This window comes from Candoia aspera, chromosome 6 (genome assembly GCF_035149785.1).
Source record: "Candoia aspera isolate rCanAsp1 chromosome 6, rCanAsp1.hap2, whole genome shotgun sequence".
Lineage (NCBI taxonomy): Eukaryota > Metazoa > Chordata > Lepidosauria > Squamata > Boidae > Candoia > Candoia aspera.
The window spans coordinates 15,809,419-15,827,500 of NC_086158.1; the positions used below are offsets into that span (position 1 = coordinate 15,809,419).

At 43.2% G+C, this 18,082-nt stretch overlaps 1 protein-coding gene across 1 annotated transcript in view; it reads left to right on the forward strand.

The window, feature by feature from the left end:
• The first annotated feature begins 10,683 nt into the window (after positions 1–10,683).
• Positions 10,684–18,082, forward strand: part of SLC7A14 (solute carrier family 7 member 14) — a 32,719-nt gene continuing 25,320 nt past the window's right edge. The window contains exon 1 of the mRNA XM_063306450.1: positions 10,684–11,166. Within this exon, the coding sequence (XP_063162520.1) occupies positions 10,866–11,166 (301 nt within the window). The 5' untranslated portion in view covers positions 10,684–10,865. The remainder of the gene's footprint in view (positions 11,167–18,082) is intronic.

Below are 18,082 nucleotides of genomic sequence, written 5' to 3' on the forward strand. Positions count from 1 at the left end.
GCCAGAAAAGTAGTTGTTTTCAGGATCAGTGCATTTTTGGAAATATAAACAGATGTAACACCCTATCTAATTTATATCTAGTTCCTCCTATCAATCAAGCTAGAAGCCAGGGTAGCTTTAAGCACAACCATGGCAACAGACCAAATCTTTATGAATAATGCAGGGTGTTTTCATAGTGGAAAATGATTTGTGCTTGTAAACATCCAGCTTTATATATCTTGTGTTATGATTGCAGTTTTAGTTCATTTTCCCTAATGAAGAATGGTGTTGTGATACAAACAGCCTTGCTAATAATGAGCCCACAGTTAGCAGTTATTGGTAAATCTTTGATGTATAGCAGACTCAAGGGAAAATCCAGTTTTCAAGGGGTGGCTGGTTTCTTAGTGGTGAAAAGCTCATACCTGGGTCCAAGCTATGGGGAATTCATTATTGAATGAGGCTGTAGCCCTGCTGCTGTGATTAAGGAGGCAGTGGTCTGCCCCTTGTTAAGAAACCATACCTGAACACAATGGTATTGGAGAAATTTCATCCTGTCATCACCTTTCTTTTCTGGGGATGGTTTTTGAAAAGGTGATCAAGCCATAACTTCAGATGGCCCTGGGATAAGAGGATTTATTTATTTGTTTGTTTGTTTGTTTATTTATTCACATTTCTATCACCACCCATCTCCCCCTTTTAGGGGAGACTCTGGGCAGTTTACAATAAAATTCACCTTAAAAACCTGACATCATAAAATCACCAATAATAAAATAATAAAAATATAAAAATAAAATCCAAGTGGGAGATTTCCATTCTGCTGGGAGAACTCTACATCACCAGCCACCCCCAGGAAGAGCTATTGCCCTTCCCATCCCAGGCGAGGCGGCAAAACCAGGTCTTCAAGCCCCTCCGGAAGGGGCCTGCCTCACCTCGGGGAGTAGAATGTTCCACAGGGCGGGCACCACTGCAGAGAAGGCCTGCCTCCTGGACCCCGCCAGATGAAATTCTCTTACAGACGGGGTCCGCAACATGCCCTCTCTGCATGGATGGGTGGGGCGGGTTGATGTTATAGGGATGAGATGGTCCCTCAGGTAGCCGGGCCCCATGCCATGTAGGGCTTTAAAGGTGATAACCAACACCTTGAATTGGACCCGGAAGCAAACTGGAACCCAATGCAGCTCACGCAGTAGAGGTGTTACGTGTGCTGATCTTGGAGCACTCATCACTGTTCGCACAGCCGCATTCTGGACCAGCTGAAGCTTCCAGATACTCTTCAAGGGTAGCCCCATGTAGAGCGCATTACAGTAGTCTATATGGGAGATGACAAGGGCATGAGTGACTGTCCGGAAGGCATCTCGATCCAGGAAAGGGCGTAACTGGCGCACAACCTGAAGTTGTGCAAAGGCCCTCCTAGCCACGACTGCCACCTGCTCTTCGAGCAGGAGTCGTGAGTCCAGGAGGACCCCCAAGTTACGCACGGGCTCTGAATGGGGCAGTGCAACCCCATCCAGAACTAAAGATGACAACTTCCCGGATACCGAGGAGCCATCAATCCACAGCCACTCTGTCTTACCAGGGTTCAGCTGAAGCCTGTTGCTCCCCATCCAGGCCCCCACAGCCCCCAGGCACTGAGAAAGGGCACTGACCGCATCACTTACTTCACCCAGGATGGAGATATATATCTGAGTATCATCAGCATACTGATGGTACCTCATCCCGTGGTGACGGATGATCTCACCCAGTGGTTTCATGTCGATGTTAAATAGGAGAGGGGAGAGAACTGAACCCTGTGGCACCCTGCAAAGCAGGGGTCGAGGGTCGGATCTCTCATCTCCTACCACTGCTGACTGGGACCGGCCCTGGAGGAAGGAGGTAAACCAGCACAGAACTACGCCACCCACCCCCAACTCCCTGAGCCATCCCAAAAGGATACCATGGTCGATGGTATCAAAAGCCACTGAGAGATCAAGGAGAGCAAGGATGGATGCACTGCCTCCATCCCGCTCCCACCAGAGATCATCCATAAGTGTGACCAGTGCAGTCTCTGTCCCATATCCCAGCCTGAAACCTGACTGAAAGGGGTCTAGATAATCCGTTTCATCCAGAATCCTCTGAAGTTGTAACGCCACCACTTTCTCAACCACCTTCCCCAAAAAGGGGAGGTGGGAGACTGGATGAAAATTGCCCAGTATAGTAGGGTCCAGGGATGGCTTTTTGAGGAGGGGGTGTACCAGTGCCTCTTTAAAGGCAACCGGAACCACTCCCTCCCTCAAAGATGCATTAACCATCACCTGGACCCAACCACATGCCACCTCCCGGGCTGCTTTCACAAGCCAGGAAGGGCATGGGTCTAGATGACACGTGGTGGCATTTACAATCCAGAGGATCCCGTCCACTTCCTCAGGCCCAACAGGATCAAACTGTTCCCAGATAACCAGGTAAGTACGTTCCCTCAGCATCTCCCCAGACTCTGCCCCACGCTTAGAGTCCAACTTGGACCAAATCTGAGCGATTTTACCCTGCAGATGCTCAGCAAATTCCTCCGCATGGCCCTGTAGGTGGGAGACAGAGCCCCCCCCCCCCCTAATAACGATCATGTAATTTTAAACAGGGCCGTTGGGCAGCATTCTGCGGATGCAATAAGAGCGGAGAAATATTGATGTTTTGCTGCTCTTACCGCCACAAGGTAGGCCTTAATAGCGGCTCTAGCTTGTGTTCGGTCAGATTCAGTCTTTGTCTTCCTCCAGCAGCACTCTAGGTGTCTCTTCACCCTCTTCAAAACCCGCCGTTCCTCTGTAAACCACGGGGAGTGCCAAGTTTGGGCAAGAGAGGCTGCACAGGCGCGATCCTGTCCAAGGCCCAGGCCGCTTCTCTATTCCTGGTTGCGGCCAGGACCTCCGCTGGACCATGCAGTAGATCCCCGGGTATAACCCCCAGCTCCTTCTGAAACCTCATTGGGTCCATCAGTGACCGGGGGTGAACCAATTGAATGGGTCCTGCCTTCCTGCAGAGGGGGGCAGCAGAAGAGAATCTCAGGGCCACCAGGGCGTAGTCTGACCATGACAATGGGGACAGATCTACCTCTCCCCTCAGATCACATTGCCACTGCTCCGACAAGAAAACCAAGTCCGGAGTGAGGCCACTGTCTTGAGTTGGGTCCCAAATGATCTGAGGCAGGCCCATGGCTGCCATGGTAGCCATGAACTCCTGAGCCACATCCAAGGCATGCCCCAGGGAAGGTAGGTTGAAGTTCCCCAAGACCATAAGCCTGGGGAACTCCACCGCCAACCCTGAGATGGCCTCAAGCAGCTCAGGCAGGGAGGTTGCCACGCAGCAGGGAGGCTGGTACAGCAGCAACACTCCCAACTGTTCTCGGGTGCCCAACTTGAGAAACAGGGTCTCACAACTGGCCACCTGTGGAGCAGCGCCCCTGAAGGCTATGAAGGCTACTAGAGATTCTCGGATGACAACTGCCACCCCACCTCCCCTGCCCCGGTGTCGCGGCTGGTGCCACACCTGAAACCCAGCTGGGCACATTTCTGAAAGGGCAACCCCCCCTTCCTGACCCAGCCAGGTCTCGGTGATACATGCCAGGTCTGCCCCCTCCTCTGTGATCAAGTCACTTATAAGGGGAGCTTTGTTGTTGACTGACCTGACATTCAGAAGCAGTAGCCAGAGACCAGGGCCCTCAGGGATCTACTGACCAGGACCTGGGTATGAACCTGGAGGGCCGGAACACACTACCGGTAACAGACACCGAGAGCATCTTCCCCGGAAATGGCCTGCCCTCCAGTTCCCATTGTAACATCCCTGGCCTGTCACCACCTCAATAGTGAAACCCACCCTATAACCCCCAGCATCGCCAGGCCCAGTTGCCTCCACTCCCGAACCACCGGCCACCCTGGGATAATGCAAGGGTCCCCTCCCCCATGCACACATCCTCCCACCCTCAGTCAACCTCAGCTGGAGGCAGGCCCTCCAGTGCACCAGCTCCTGCTCTCGGCACTGTTGGAGCCTACCCCCCCATCCACTCACTCGCTGTGTCCACCCCACCACCACTCTCACTGGTCACAGGGGGGCACCCCACCCATTCCTACCCACCTCCTGTCTCTCACTCAGGGGTGGGTACTCTTACACACCCCATTCAATCTTGGGCTCCCTCTGTGTCTCTCACCCCCGGAGGTAAGCCCACACTCACTCTGAGGGGCCCACCAAACCACTCTGCCACTTCTAACAAAATGAGAGAGCCTGAGAACCCTGACAATCCCCAGTCCAGTGATGTCTATGAGGGTTCCACCAGAGTCCTGCCAGAGTTCACAAGGTCCACCAAGGGGCCCGTGGTCTTCTGGTCCACACCATGGGACTCCACCTCCAAGGCCTCCAGTATTCTGCCACCTTGTGGAGGCTGTCCAGATCTGCCATGGTCTCTCGGGTCCAGCAGGGTCCACCCAGGACCACTGAAGATATCCTGTGGTCTATCTGGGTCCACCGCTGTCCCAAGGAAGCCGTGTCCACCGTTTCCCACAAAGGGAAACTGCTCCAGGCCTGCCGCGTTCTCTCCAGAATCTTGCACACACCGCCACGTTCTATCAGGCATCCGCCAGGGCCTCCGAGTCCAACCAGGCATCCAGGGTCGACCTGGGTCCGCAGAGGTCTCCCCGAATCCATGGGAGGCTCCCTCATCCACAGAGGCTCCACAGAGTCAGCAGCCACTCCAAAGGTCTGCCGCATTCCTCTGCTCTGCTCCACCACGCTCTGCTGCTCCACCTGGTGGGGGGGCTCCCACTGCCTCCAATGCCAGCTGCAGGCGTCAAGGCCAGAGAACAGCTGCCCCAAAGGTCCGCTGCATTCTGCAGCCACCCCAAAGGTCTGCCGTGTTTCTCCGCTCTGCTCCGCCATGCTCTGCTGCTCCACCCAGGGTGTGGAGGGCTCCCACTGCCTCCAATGCCGACTGCAGGCGTCAAGGCTAGAGAACCTGAAATTTCAACGGGGTCTGTCTGTACCCCCCAAGCCACCCACAAAGGAAAGGGCTGGTAACAAGGCCCGCGGGGCTCTCAGCGAACCGAATCCCCCCCCCCCCAGGAGCCGCGATCAGCGTCCGCTCCCGGTTGCCATCTTGGAAGTCCTAGGATTCCTAGGCAGCCTGGGTGGGGAGGAACAAGCTCAAGCTCAGCCTTAGCAAGACTGAGTGGCTGTGCGTTTGGGGACTTACCATCTTGGGTTCTGAATGGGATAGCACTCCCATATACAGAAATGGTGCATAATTTAACAGTCCTCCTAGATTCTCAGGTCCTGTTTGAGGAGCAAGTGGCAGCAGTGCCTGGGAGGGCCTTTGCACAGATCATCATGAGTACCAAATGCACCATTCCTAGTCCAGAAGATCTCTTTCACTGCTACTCATGCTTTGATCACCTCCTGTTTAGATTACTGCAATGTGCTCTACATGGGGCTACCTTTGAAGAACACTCAGAAGCTAGAGCTGGTGCAGAATGGAGCAGTGTGGGTAGTTATGGGAGTACCTCAGTGCACCCATGCAACACTTCAACTTCATAAGCTGCACTGGCTTTCAGTGGACTCCTAGATACAGTTCAAGATGCTGTTTATTACCTATAAAGACCTTCATGGTACAAGATGGGTTATTTGTAGGTCCACCTATCTCCAATCACTTTTCTCATCCCATGAGGTCTGACAGGATAGGCATGCTTCAGGTCCTCTATATTAAGCAATGCCATCTAAGGAACCCAGGCAGCATGCCTTCTCTATCACAGCGTCTGCCCTATGGAACAACATACCCCCAGTGATTCAGATGGCCCTGATTCTTGCCAGCATTTCTCAGCCGGTTAAAGATCTGGTTCTTCCCCTGGGTCTTGGGCCAGATGGTTGGATGAGTTCCTCTTAGTACTAAGATTTTTTTTACTTACCCTGGCATGATGCGTTGTTTTTAAATTGTCTCTGTTTCTTGTTGATTATTTTAATTGATTGTTAGTTGCTCAGAGTCACTTGTTAAGTGGGCAGCGATGTACATTTAATAAAGAAATAAATAATGTGGCTTCTATAAGTTTGGGGACTTATGGTGGTAAATGTGACATTTGTAGAAACAAGAATGTATTGAGTGAGGTGTAGGACTTGTGAGCTTTTGCTCTATGCTCAAAAATTTCCAAATGTGTTTCTGTTTAGCTAAGCTGTTAGCTTTACATGATATGTGCAGTTTTTGAAGTACCAACAGAAGAGAGTATCTGTGGCTCAGGGTTGAACTGTGGAGTCCTTGGTGCTCTCTGAGCTTGGTTGTTTGCTTGTAAGCATTTCATTACCCACCAGTAACCTCATCAGGCACTCCAGGTTTTGAAGTACATGGTCAGACTTCCCTGGAACATATCTACCAAGGTCAGTATTTATGTTTAAATAATTTCTGAGATAAAGAGAATTTTAGTATGTTTTCTAAGGCTCAAAAAGGCAGAGGTAGTATCCAAAAATCACAAAGATAAGTTACCATACCACAGCATTCACTTATCTGGCCTAAGTGAGCAAATGCAGTTTGTATAGAGAATGCTTGCATTTTCTTCAGTCACCTACTTCCTCGGTCCTGGAATGTGCAAGAATTTTGCACTGAAAAGAAATGGCCCCAGATTTCTGACTACCACCCCTCAACTATTGGCTGCACTTTGCTGATGAATTCCAATAGCAAGCCATGTTTGCCGGATTTCCAAAGTACAGTGAGGAGAGGGTTGCAGAGCACTTGAAAGAGTATCATTGGAGATGGCCTGCAGCATGCAGAATAATTGGCAGAAGCTGTAGGATTTCAGGCAGAAGTCTTACCCAGCTTAATCACATTGAAATTTGACTGTCTGGTATCTTCTGAATGCAAAGCTTGCTCTAGCTCTTCTGTTATTATAGCAACTAATGTTAGCAACTATGATTGCCAAGGATTCTTTGAAGAGCTTCATAATAATATAGGAGCAAAATGTACCAATAAAGGGTACAAAAATGCACCAGTTAAAAAGTATAGAAGTAAAAAGATTGGTACTAAGTGTATTCCCATTAATTGCTATTGTAGTTCAGGAGCAAGAAACAGCCCTTCTTTTAGCACCCTAAAGATCTGGTATATTTATTTTGGTATACATATCTTGGACTCTAGGAACAAATGCAGCCATAGTTTGTCTTTTTTTAATGCTAACAGAGAAAAAGCCACATGTGAATTTGGCCCTTTCTTTGGGAACTCCATCTGCAAAATAGGACCAAGCAAAACTTTGCCCAGCAAATCTCTCTTTCTGTCTCTGTGGGGTATTCTGCCTGCCAAATCATTAATAAAGTTGCTCCTCAAACTGTTTGTGGCATTTTGTTCCATTTACCAGGCAAGAAACAAATCAGCAGAATGAATGATACGTGTGGCATTTAAGCCTTGAGGAACACTATGCTTCCTTGACTTTTTTATGGCTTCACAGTGGGATATTTCTAAGTAGAGCTAGACAGTTGCAGTCTAATTACAAAGCACTCAGGCGCAACTGTTCCAGATGTTTAACTGTTGCTGCTGAATTTATGAAAGATGTATGCTTACGTACTCTTAGAAGCGCACCACTTTATGGGGAAAAATAACACCCAAACTCCAAATTATTAGCTGCCTTACACTGATGTTTATTGCCTAATCTTGGCCACAATTGTCTGATTATTCAAAAGACTGGTGGAGAAAATTAGGGAGGAAAAGCTTGCAATTCTGTGGATCATGCTTTTGCAACCAAGGACTATATGTAGTCCAGGGGCTGGTCCACCATTATCTACCCTATTATTATAATTTATTCCTTCAAATCAGTGTTGACTTCTGGTGACCATCTGGACAAGTCCCTGCAGTTTTCTTGGCAAGATTTCAGAAGTGGTTTGCCATTGCCTCCTTCCTAGGGCTGAGAGAACGTGACTGGCCCAGGGTCACCCAGCTGGCTTTGTGCTTCAGGCAGGACTAGGATTCACAGTCTCCTGGTTTCTAGTCTGATGCCTTAACCACTACACCAAACTGGCTCTACGTACCCCAGCAGGACTTTAAATTACCTTCTTTATAATTCACCAAAATTTAGTCCTATTCATTTCATTCTGTAAGTATTCCCTTCCTCCCATTAGTTCAACAACTAGTGTTCTTGTTTTCTAGTAAGCACAATGTGAATAAGTGTCAGCTTGAAATTCTCCTAAGCATTCTCATTTTTCCCCTTTTCACCTCATGTCTTGGAGAAAATCAGACCAAAGTACAATTTTCTCTCTTTTATTGCACACATCACTGTTTGCTAGTCATTCAAGGTAAGACTGGTTAGCCTAGGAGAAAAACTTCAAAAATATCTTGGTTTTCTGTCATAATTGTTTCTCCTTAGGGCTCCATCTTATATAGTTAGCTGGGGCACTCCATCTAATTAAACTCCAACTATTCCAGAATTTTCCCTAACCTGCTATACAGAGAAGAGACAGTGGTCCTGATGCAGAAAAGCTTCCCAACCATCATCTGGTGTGCATTGACCAGAATTACTATTATGAAAGGGAGAGTTAATCCACTCAGTTACGCATGCTGTGTTAAATCGACAGGCAAGGATAAGACTAGCAAGTATCAAACAACAATAATTGAAATAACTAACAATGTTCTGCCTTTTCATCAGGGAAAACCACTTTTCCCTTTTTGAGGCAACAACCTAAGAGGTTCTAATGGTAAGAAAGCAGAAACAACGCTGGTGGATTGGGCAGCTTGTGTCTCATGCCATTATGCTATTGGTGGGATTTTTAGGAAAAACCTTTTCACGAAAACAAAGTGAGTCATATGTTCTTTCCAGGTCAGTATAACTGAGGGTAAATACTTGAAGGAAACTAGATTTTAGTCAAGCAAAAACAATCAAATTAGCACCATGTTTTTACTAACTTGATTAAACCATTGAATTTATTTTAAAAAATGTATCAAAAGATACAAGGGAGAACAAAATGTTATTTTTTTAGCAACAGAAAAGCAGAGAAAGTTTGTTTCTTCATCAGGCAATTGGAAAGTTACTGTTTCACATTTGCCTTCCCTAAAGTTCAATGCAGTTTTTAAACTGTGAATTTCTTTTGAGGAAGAAAGCATAGGAATTGTGCATTATCTTTCAAGTAATTCCAGTCTTTGTATCCATTACAAGGGCACAAAACTACTGGGTGCAGAAGCAAATGAAATTCTTTTTTAAACATCCAGTCACGGGGCATCTTCAGGATAACCCTATGAGCAATTATTTTAAGTATGTCCCATTATTTCAGTGGAGCCTACTTCCAAACAATACTCTTGCACCTGTAGTATATAGTGACAGTGATAGAAAACCAAGGTGATATATAGACCTCTCTCTGGAGGGATGTCCATTCACCCTGGCATTTCTAGGCTGACAATTTATTGTGCTGTCTGAACTTGGTTGTTTGCTTGCAGATGTTTCATTACCCAACTAGGTAACTTCTTCAGTGTGAGCAAGTGTGGGGTGTGTTCCATTTATATGGCATATGTTGCCCTGCCAACTTTGATGAGGGTGTAGTTTCCTCTTAGTGGTTCCTTGATTAGGGTATTGTTTTCTGCTCAGTTGTTTGTCTGGTGTTAATCCCTGCTTATCATGGTGTTAGCTGTTGGAGGGGATGTGTTCTGGTCTTTTTGTTTCCTTCTTAGCTTTTTTATTGTCTCTTTTGAATGGTGTGTAAATGTGATTTATCTCTATGTGTCTATTGATGGCTGATTTGTCTGAGTGCCAAGCTTCCAGGAATTCCCTAGTGCTTTCGGATTTAGCTTGGTCTAGGATGCTCACAACCAAGCAAACAACCAAGCTCAGAGAGCACCAAGGACTCCACAGTTCAACCCTGAGCTACAGATATTCTCTTCTACTGGTAACAGTTTATTCCTGGATCAGATAGTTCTGTTGCTTGCCTCTGACACTGCTTTTCTTTTTTAAAATGGACCTCTTTTTATTTATGTGTTTCATGTGTTAGGGATTGTTGGTTGTATTATAATTGTTTTATTAAGATTGTTTTTAGTAGTTTCTTCTAAAGCATTCTGGACTCCTTGAGGAAGAAGAGTGAGATAATAATCAGGAATGTCCTGGTAGGAGCAAGGAGAGAGATTAAAGTTTCAAAATGGCAGCCATCACTGTGCGATTGAAGTTGCCATTTTGATTTTTTGACTCCTCCACAGACACCCCTGATCATAATCATCATCATGCACAAATCAGTCCTTACTTTGTACCTGCATCTTACAAAGGTATTCTGAATATCCTTTGTCCTGCCTAAGGACAGAAACATTTTGGCAAAAGTTACTTCTGAAATTACCACCAGCAATTATACACTGTAAATCTGTAACATAAGTGGGTTGGATTGTAAGAAATGCCTGATCTTAAGACACTATGTTGGTCCAGCTGGACCTGCAGTTCTCCAGGATTTAGGACAAGAGTTATTTCCAATTCTCACTGGAAATTCCGGGGATCAAATCTGGAACTTTATGTTCAAAGCCTGAGTTCTAACACTATGATATGGCTCCTCCCCTGCAAAATTACACTTTCTTATACTGAAATATTGACTATCCTCACTTAGATCTTTAGTGATCAATAAGATGATTAGCAATCTTATTGCTAATGTGAGCATTTCTTAAGTTCTCCCTCCTTTGAGCCTGCCCTCTCTGCATCTTTTCTGTTCACTGTTTTCTTCTTTTTCCTTCTCACAGGAGCTCACAAGGAGGAAGTGACCACAGAAAAATAAGAAAAGCTCCACTTCAGATTCATGAAGATGTGGCTTTGAACTGCCCTGGACCAAGTGGATTGTTCATCTTTCAAAATTCATGCTGTTTGGTTTTGTTCCTGGAACTAATTGACCTCTGGATTCTAGCTGCTGTTTTCTCCCCCCACCTTTTCCTCACAATGAGTGGTGTTTTCTCCTACTTGGACCCCCGGCGGATCCAATGGGGTGCCACATGGTATGCCATGCACTCAAGAATCCTTCGCACCAAACCAGTAGAATCCATGCTGGAAGGCACAGGCACGACCACCCATGGAACAAAACTGGCCCAGGTGCTCACAACCATGGATTTGGTTTCTTTAGGTGTTGGAAGTTGTGTGGGGACTGGAATGTACGTGGTCTCTGGCCTGGTTGCTAAGGAGATGGCAGGCCCTGGAGTCATTGTTTCCTTCATCATTGCCGCTGTAGCCTCCATCTTGTCTGGTGAGTCCTCCCTAAATATGCTATGCTGGGCTGGGCTGGGTTATACTATGCTGTGCTATGCTATGCTGTGCTGTGCTGTGCTGTGCTGTGCTGTGCTGTGCTGTGCTATGCTATGCTATGCTATGCTATGCTATGCTATGCTTTATATTATAACTTTTCTAACCCAGTCATTCTACTATTCTGTTACAAGTATCATCCCTTTTTTAGGCCTATTATTTTTGAAAATTAGTTTATATACTGTACCATTTTGAAAACAGGTATTTTATAGGCAATACATGATTTGAAGGATATGTACTATTGCCATTCTGTTGTTTTTTTTTACTAATTTATTTATTTAGAAAATTTATATGGGCACCTATCTTAAATACATAACTCTTTATTTAAGACTCCCTGCCTTGAGTCTTTCTGATTAGGTGGTCTACTATCATCATCATCATCATCTTAATCTTCTCCCTTTCTCTATTCTACGCCTCTGGGATCTCTTGATTATGAGTTTTTCTAATGTCTTGCACCAGACCTTAATTCTAAAGCCCATGGGGCAAATGTACCCAGTCCCTTGTTTGCTCTTTCCCATCTCACTGCCAAATTCAGCAGCAAATTGGTGTTTTCAGGGGAGTTAGATAAATGTTGTACAAATGTTTCAGATAATGCACTTGATTTACTCAATATCTAAGTACCTATAGAACCTCCTCCTTTAATCAGAATCAACAAGTCTGATAAGACCATCCTGGGAGCAAGTGCTTGGAATTCCCCCCTATCATGAAATCAGTGGGGGATGAGATCAGAGGAGGTGTTCATCCTGGCCCTCATGCTGTGGAAAAGCCTGCTCCTGGAAATCAGACTTGCCCCATACACTGTCGGCTTTCTGGAAGTAGGTTAAGATAGATCTCTTCCCAAAAGCCTTTTTAGCTAGTTAAGATAATGCCATAGGAATTCTTCATTGCTGCTCCAGTTTAGGTTAAGGCTGACTATTGATTTTAAATGCTTGTATTATGATTGTAATGTGACATTTTATTCCTGTGTATACCATCAAGAATCACATAATTGCAGCAGCTGAATGAATAAATAAATAATATAATATATCCTGAATCTAATCCCAAAAAAACTTAAAAAAGAGAAAAGTATGTGTCTTAACACTCCTATCCTGTCCTTCTGATTCTGTCATTGCATTTCTGCTATAGCCACCTACAAAAAAGCTCTTAAAATTTTCTCCCCCAATACCTTGAAAAGAAAAACAATCCTTGCTCTAGAAGGGTCTGTAGGCTGTCTGTCAGAACAAGCAGGCAGGAAAATTTTAAAATGATATGCTCTCCTTTACATGTGTTGATTCAGGTTTTACAGCCCATTCCAGATTAAAGTTAATATTTTTTTTAAAAACTTTCCATTGCCAAAAGGAGTTTCCCACCAATCAGTGTCAAGCTCAGCAACTGACTAGATGTGTACAGTATATTGTTGTTTGGTCTATCAGCAGTTATTAGCTTGGATATAATAGTTCATCAGGGACACACCAAGGGGAGGACTGTGGTAGAATTTGTACCTTGAAATGACAGCAAACCAGATAGCCTTTTAGTCCAGTACAATGAGGTTCCTCTGCCTAAGTGTCTCAAATTTAATGGCAGACAATGACTTAATTTGCAAACCATGATTAAATGTTAAAAGGTGTGCCTATTTATTTCTGCTGTTCATCCTTTACAGTTCAATAACCACAAGCCACTGAAAAGAGCTTGTCATGTAGTATTATGCCAACTATTAATGCATTGGATCTATATATAAAATATTTCTTATAAATACCAATGCAATAAAAGGTTTCATCTAATGTTGTTTTTTTTAATAAAAGCTTCTGTCTAAAGAGTGCTTTGTCACATGTAAAATCTATTAGTTGGTTCCATTCTTTGTTTATTTCTTTATTTCTTTATTCAATTTGTATACTGAAGCTGCCCATCTCAAACCAGTGACTCTGGGAGGCGAACAATCATAAAAACAATTAAAACAGTTAAACACAATACAAAAAGAAATTAAATACAAATAGCAGCCAAGGAATATTATAATCTGTCGATGTCAACACAACTAGGAAACAGGGCCCTTTACTTATTTTTACTGCCTTTGTGCATGGAAATGAATTCTACTCTCTTTTTTGAGGTTAGAATTCTCATTAGAAATTAGCTGAGATCCATGTGACCATGTATCAAAAGGTAGAACTTTTATCTGGTGCTGTAATGTTTTTTGCACATATTTGAGATATCAGGGTCATTTGCACATCTGCTTCTTGTAAGAAGCTATATTGATTACTCAGTTTCTCATTAATAGGTGACCCTGTGGTCCAGGTGTTTCATCAGGAAAACAACTGTGCTATTAAGCCAGGCTGTTCGTGGTGGGAGTCAGAGAATTCTAGGCTCTGGAAAAGATAGTACCCTTCTTGAGACATTATCTGGATCTGCGCATCAAGCTAATATTTGTTTTAATTGTGGTTGGTTGGTCAGGCAATAATGGGTAGAATCTCCTGTAACAATAACTCATCATGATTATGGTATAAAACGAGGATAAGCAACCTTTCTCAGCCTGAGTTGTCGACATCATCATCATCATCATCATCATCATCATCATCACCACCATCACCATCACCATCATCATCATATTATTATTACAGTATTATTATTTATTTATGTTATTATTAAAGGTAGATCTTGTGAAACATTAACATACTAAGTAGAAAAATTGTGGATTTGGAGATTAAGGATTTTAGAGGTAAAAGTGAATGTGTTAAGTCTCACAAAGGCTTAGATCAGGGTTTCTCAACCAGGGTTCCACGAGAGGTCACTAGGGGTTCCCTGGGAGATCACGATTTATTTAAAACATTATTTCAAATTTGGGCAACTTCACATTAAAGAGGTAAGTTTCATTCTTTAGTTTTAGTTGAAGAACACTGTTAACGCATATATACAGGCCTACCCATGAAACAGATATAATAATTTTGTAACTTGTGTCCCATATTTGAACCTGAATGTGCCGTGGTTCCCCAAGGCCTGAAAAATATTTCAAGGGTTCCTCCAGGGTCAAAAGGTTGAGAATGGCAGGCTTAGAGGCTTAACACATCCATTTTGTCTAATTATTCCAGAAAAAAAAAAACTAAAAATCACACCACTGATAATTGGTGATTTTGCCACTGAATTTCAGAGGTACAATCTCAGGTTGTTGCTTGAGGCCACAATATGAAGACTGGGATTCATATGCAGTTCACATTATATCTAGCATAAATTATGATTTACATAGCACAATGAAAGATTTGTTTCACACAACTCATTAAGTCAAAACTAAAAGAAAGGAAGGAAGAGAAGAATTATGTGAATCCAGCTACAATAAAGAATGTATGAAGGAGTAGGATGATCCTGCCTTGTAATTTGCCAGCTGAGCTGTTTCAACCAAAGCACAGTCAGCTTCATTCTGAAGACACACTTACTTGTATATCATTTGAGCAAATGGCCCCTTCAAACAAGAATCTCAACGTACTAGAGTTCAGTTCTGAAAGGGCAAACCCTTTTAAGGCTGGTGCTGAGTACACATAAGGTGGAAGATCATGGCTGATCCCTACAAATACATCTATCTGTCTATATCTATCTATTTCAACACATTTGTATACCACCCATTCTACAAGGATTTCCAAAAATTAATAGCAACAATATCCAATTTAAAATATCCACTGTACAATTAAATATCTTCAATACACTTAAAACATTCACAGTCATTTTAAGATATCCCCAGTAGAGTCAGTATCAAATTGCCATAAGATAGATGATGACAACAATAACTAAAGAACCCTGTAATAATGGAGCTGTCAACTAATCAATAACAGGAAACAACATACAATACTGTCTTTCTTCTGACTCTCAGGAGAATCAGTGGAAACTCCACCCATTATTGACCATCACATTCCCTTCTTCAGCCACTGGACCAAAAGCATAGCTGTGAATTGTTGTATTGTTAGATTTCAAGAGGCATTGCTGTGGGTTACCATGATATCAACTCAAATTTTACAGTCAAGTTTTTAGTTCAAGATTTAAAGGCACTTCTACTGAAGGTGGATTGTACTTAAACGTATAGTTGAAACTCCACTGTTTTTCTGATTGACCATGGGAGTGTTCTGTAGGAAGCAAAAGATGCTGAGAGGAAACTTCACTGATCTTCCAACAACTGCAGATTTTATGTATGTGCAATTACAGTTTACACTGGTCCAGTTCCCAAACTTATCTGATTGAAAGGAGAGAACTTCTCAGAGGAAGAAATCAAAATTTTCCATAAGAAATTTTTAAAAGTGTTGCGTATTCAGCACTGAATGGGAATAATGAGTAAGTGAAAAGAATGGGGGCCTACATGTTCAGTCATTACTATACAGTTTCGAGAAACACATACATAATCTAAAACATTGCTGGAGTTTCCTGAATGATATATAAAAGGATATATAAAATCAGATTCCTTACCACCTAAAATATGAAGGTTACATTTATAAATCAAGGAGACCAGTTGTGAACCTGCGGTATTTCTTTTTAGGGTCACTAGAAAGCCAGGGTGGATCATTTATTAAATAATCCTCAGGTATAACACCCAAGTGAACAAAGTTTTGTAAAGAGGCAAAAGGGGCAAATGCATCCTCTCTGAAAGAATTTGCAATTCTTTCAAAGAAGATACATTTCAGAAGAGTAATGACTAAAAAATGAGCATTAATAACAAATTAGACATTTGACTAATTGCAAAGACGCTTTTTGGAAGTTTTGCAAACTGGTGACACACAGTATTAGCAGAAATGCTAATTATTCTTAAGTAGGTTTTGTAAGCACCTCTGAAGAAGAAAGCAGATTCTAAGAGTCATATTTCTGAATGCTATCAAAACAACTCTTTGGTGGCTTCCCCAGGGGACCTAAGAGGTACTATTTTTCTTTCATCTCATTTTGAACAGAGAAGTTATTGGATTTCATTTTGAACACAATTAAAATTTCTCATGATGAAGGTACTTAATTCATAGCATCAGGTGAAGAGGTAACTTCTTTTCTCTCTTTCTCTCTCTCTGAACAAAGGAAAGGCTAAAAGGTTCACACTTTGAGGTACATTGGCTGTGGAAGAGAAACATTTTGGAGAAGGATCCATTTTGATGTTTTTGGTCTTCTCTGTACTGGTTTGTGTATTATCTCTATTGAATCATCACAATTAACATGCAGACTACAGCTTGCCTGGGACCTCATCCTGCACTTATGAAAAAAACTAATGTGCATATATCATACATTACAATATCTCCTGTGAAAAGCCATGTCAGGTTTTGTCCCCCACCCTCCCTCGTCTAGAGAAAATGCTAATAGGAAATGTGAATTTCTAGCCAAGAGAGAATTATTATAAAAAGGGATGGAAGCAGAGTATTTCTTCATCTAGGTGACTGTCTCAGAGAAGGAGCTGACCTTTATGCACCATGGATGGAGTAATCTGCTTTGTTAGGATAGATTCCTAATGTCACCACGTTTGGGGATCCAGATGTGTGCCAGAGAGCACGCCATGATGTATCTGTTGTCGTTTTTGGAACCTCAATTGCCAATTATGCATGTGTGTGATTTTTATTGTTACAGGTTGTTATATGGTGCTTTTAACTGCTGTTAGCCACCCAGAGTCATGAACTGGAGATGGGTGACCATGTAAACTGAAAAATAAATCAGTAAATAGATCCACCATTTCAACTTATACTTCTATCTACTGTAGGTAGTTCAAAATATATGATTAAATAGCTATCTATCCTTTTTGTCAACATTCCTAAGCAAACATGACTATTTTACACTCTTACCATGTATGCTCTTATCATGTCAGCAGATAGTGCCCTTTTTTAGGAAGATGTGTTCCTTGCTAGGGAGAGATGAGCTACAGGAGCATCTGCAGGCTGTTAGCAAGCATATCCTCTTGGTCTGGCAGGTAAAATCATTTGGATTCACTCTAAATTGGACTCTGACAGACAGGTCTTGCTGAACTGACTGAGGCATGGTCCTGGAACAGTATCCACCCACCCTCCCGAAATTTGCACAGCTCCTACCCTACTTCATTTAAATGGGCCCTAAAAACCTGTTTTTTTTTCCCCAGAGCTTGGGCTAGAGTGCATGACAGGCCTCTTACGGGAATTTTTGGTGTCCAAGTTGTGTGTTTCATTGCTCCTTCCAGACAGTTACTGCTCTTTTTATTACATTGTTTTGATTCTGTTTTTTAACACTGTACACTGCCCAGTGTCATTCTGGAATAGGGCAGCCTTAGAAATCTGATAAATAAATAAGCAAAGGTGCATACTGTCAAGGCTATGGCTTTCCCAGTTTAACAAATGGCTGTGAAAATTGTATCATCAGAAAGGCTGAATGAAGGAAATGTTATGCCTTTGAACTGTGGTGCTGGAGAACGTTGCGGAGAACAGCCTTAAGCCCTCCTGATTTGCTTTTGTACCACTGAAGGAAAATATTTTTACAAGCACTGAGACATCTCTGTATATTAGTCTCCTTCACAATTTGACTATTTTTGATCATCCCCAATTTTTGTTACTTTTCCCAGCACACATTTTTGGAAAGCCCATGAGCAGTTCAGCTACAAAATCACAAAGTATACAGTACATTAACCAATCTTTTGTTTCATCTGCTGCTTAACTCTTGAGCAGCAGTTCTCATAAGCAGCTAGGATATAATTAGCACTTGGAATGAGTTCTCATGTTGCCATTTGCAAGATCCAGTTGCAAGATGAGGCAGCCATCTCTGGGAGCAGATGCAGGTGGGCAGAAAGCAATGCTGAGATGCCAGGTATGGAGCTGTGTGTTGCATGGCCTGCTTTGTACCTCCTAATATAACCAACTCCTTTTAAGGGTCCTACAGTAATAGCAGATGTGCATGTATAAAGAAAATTGACT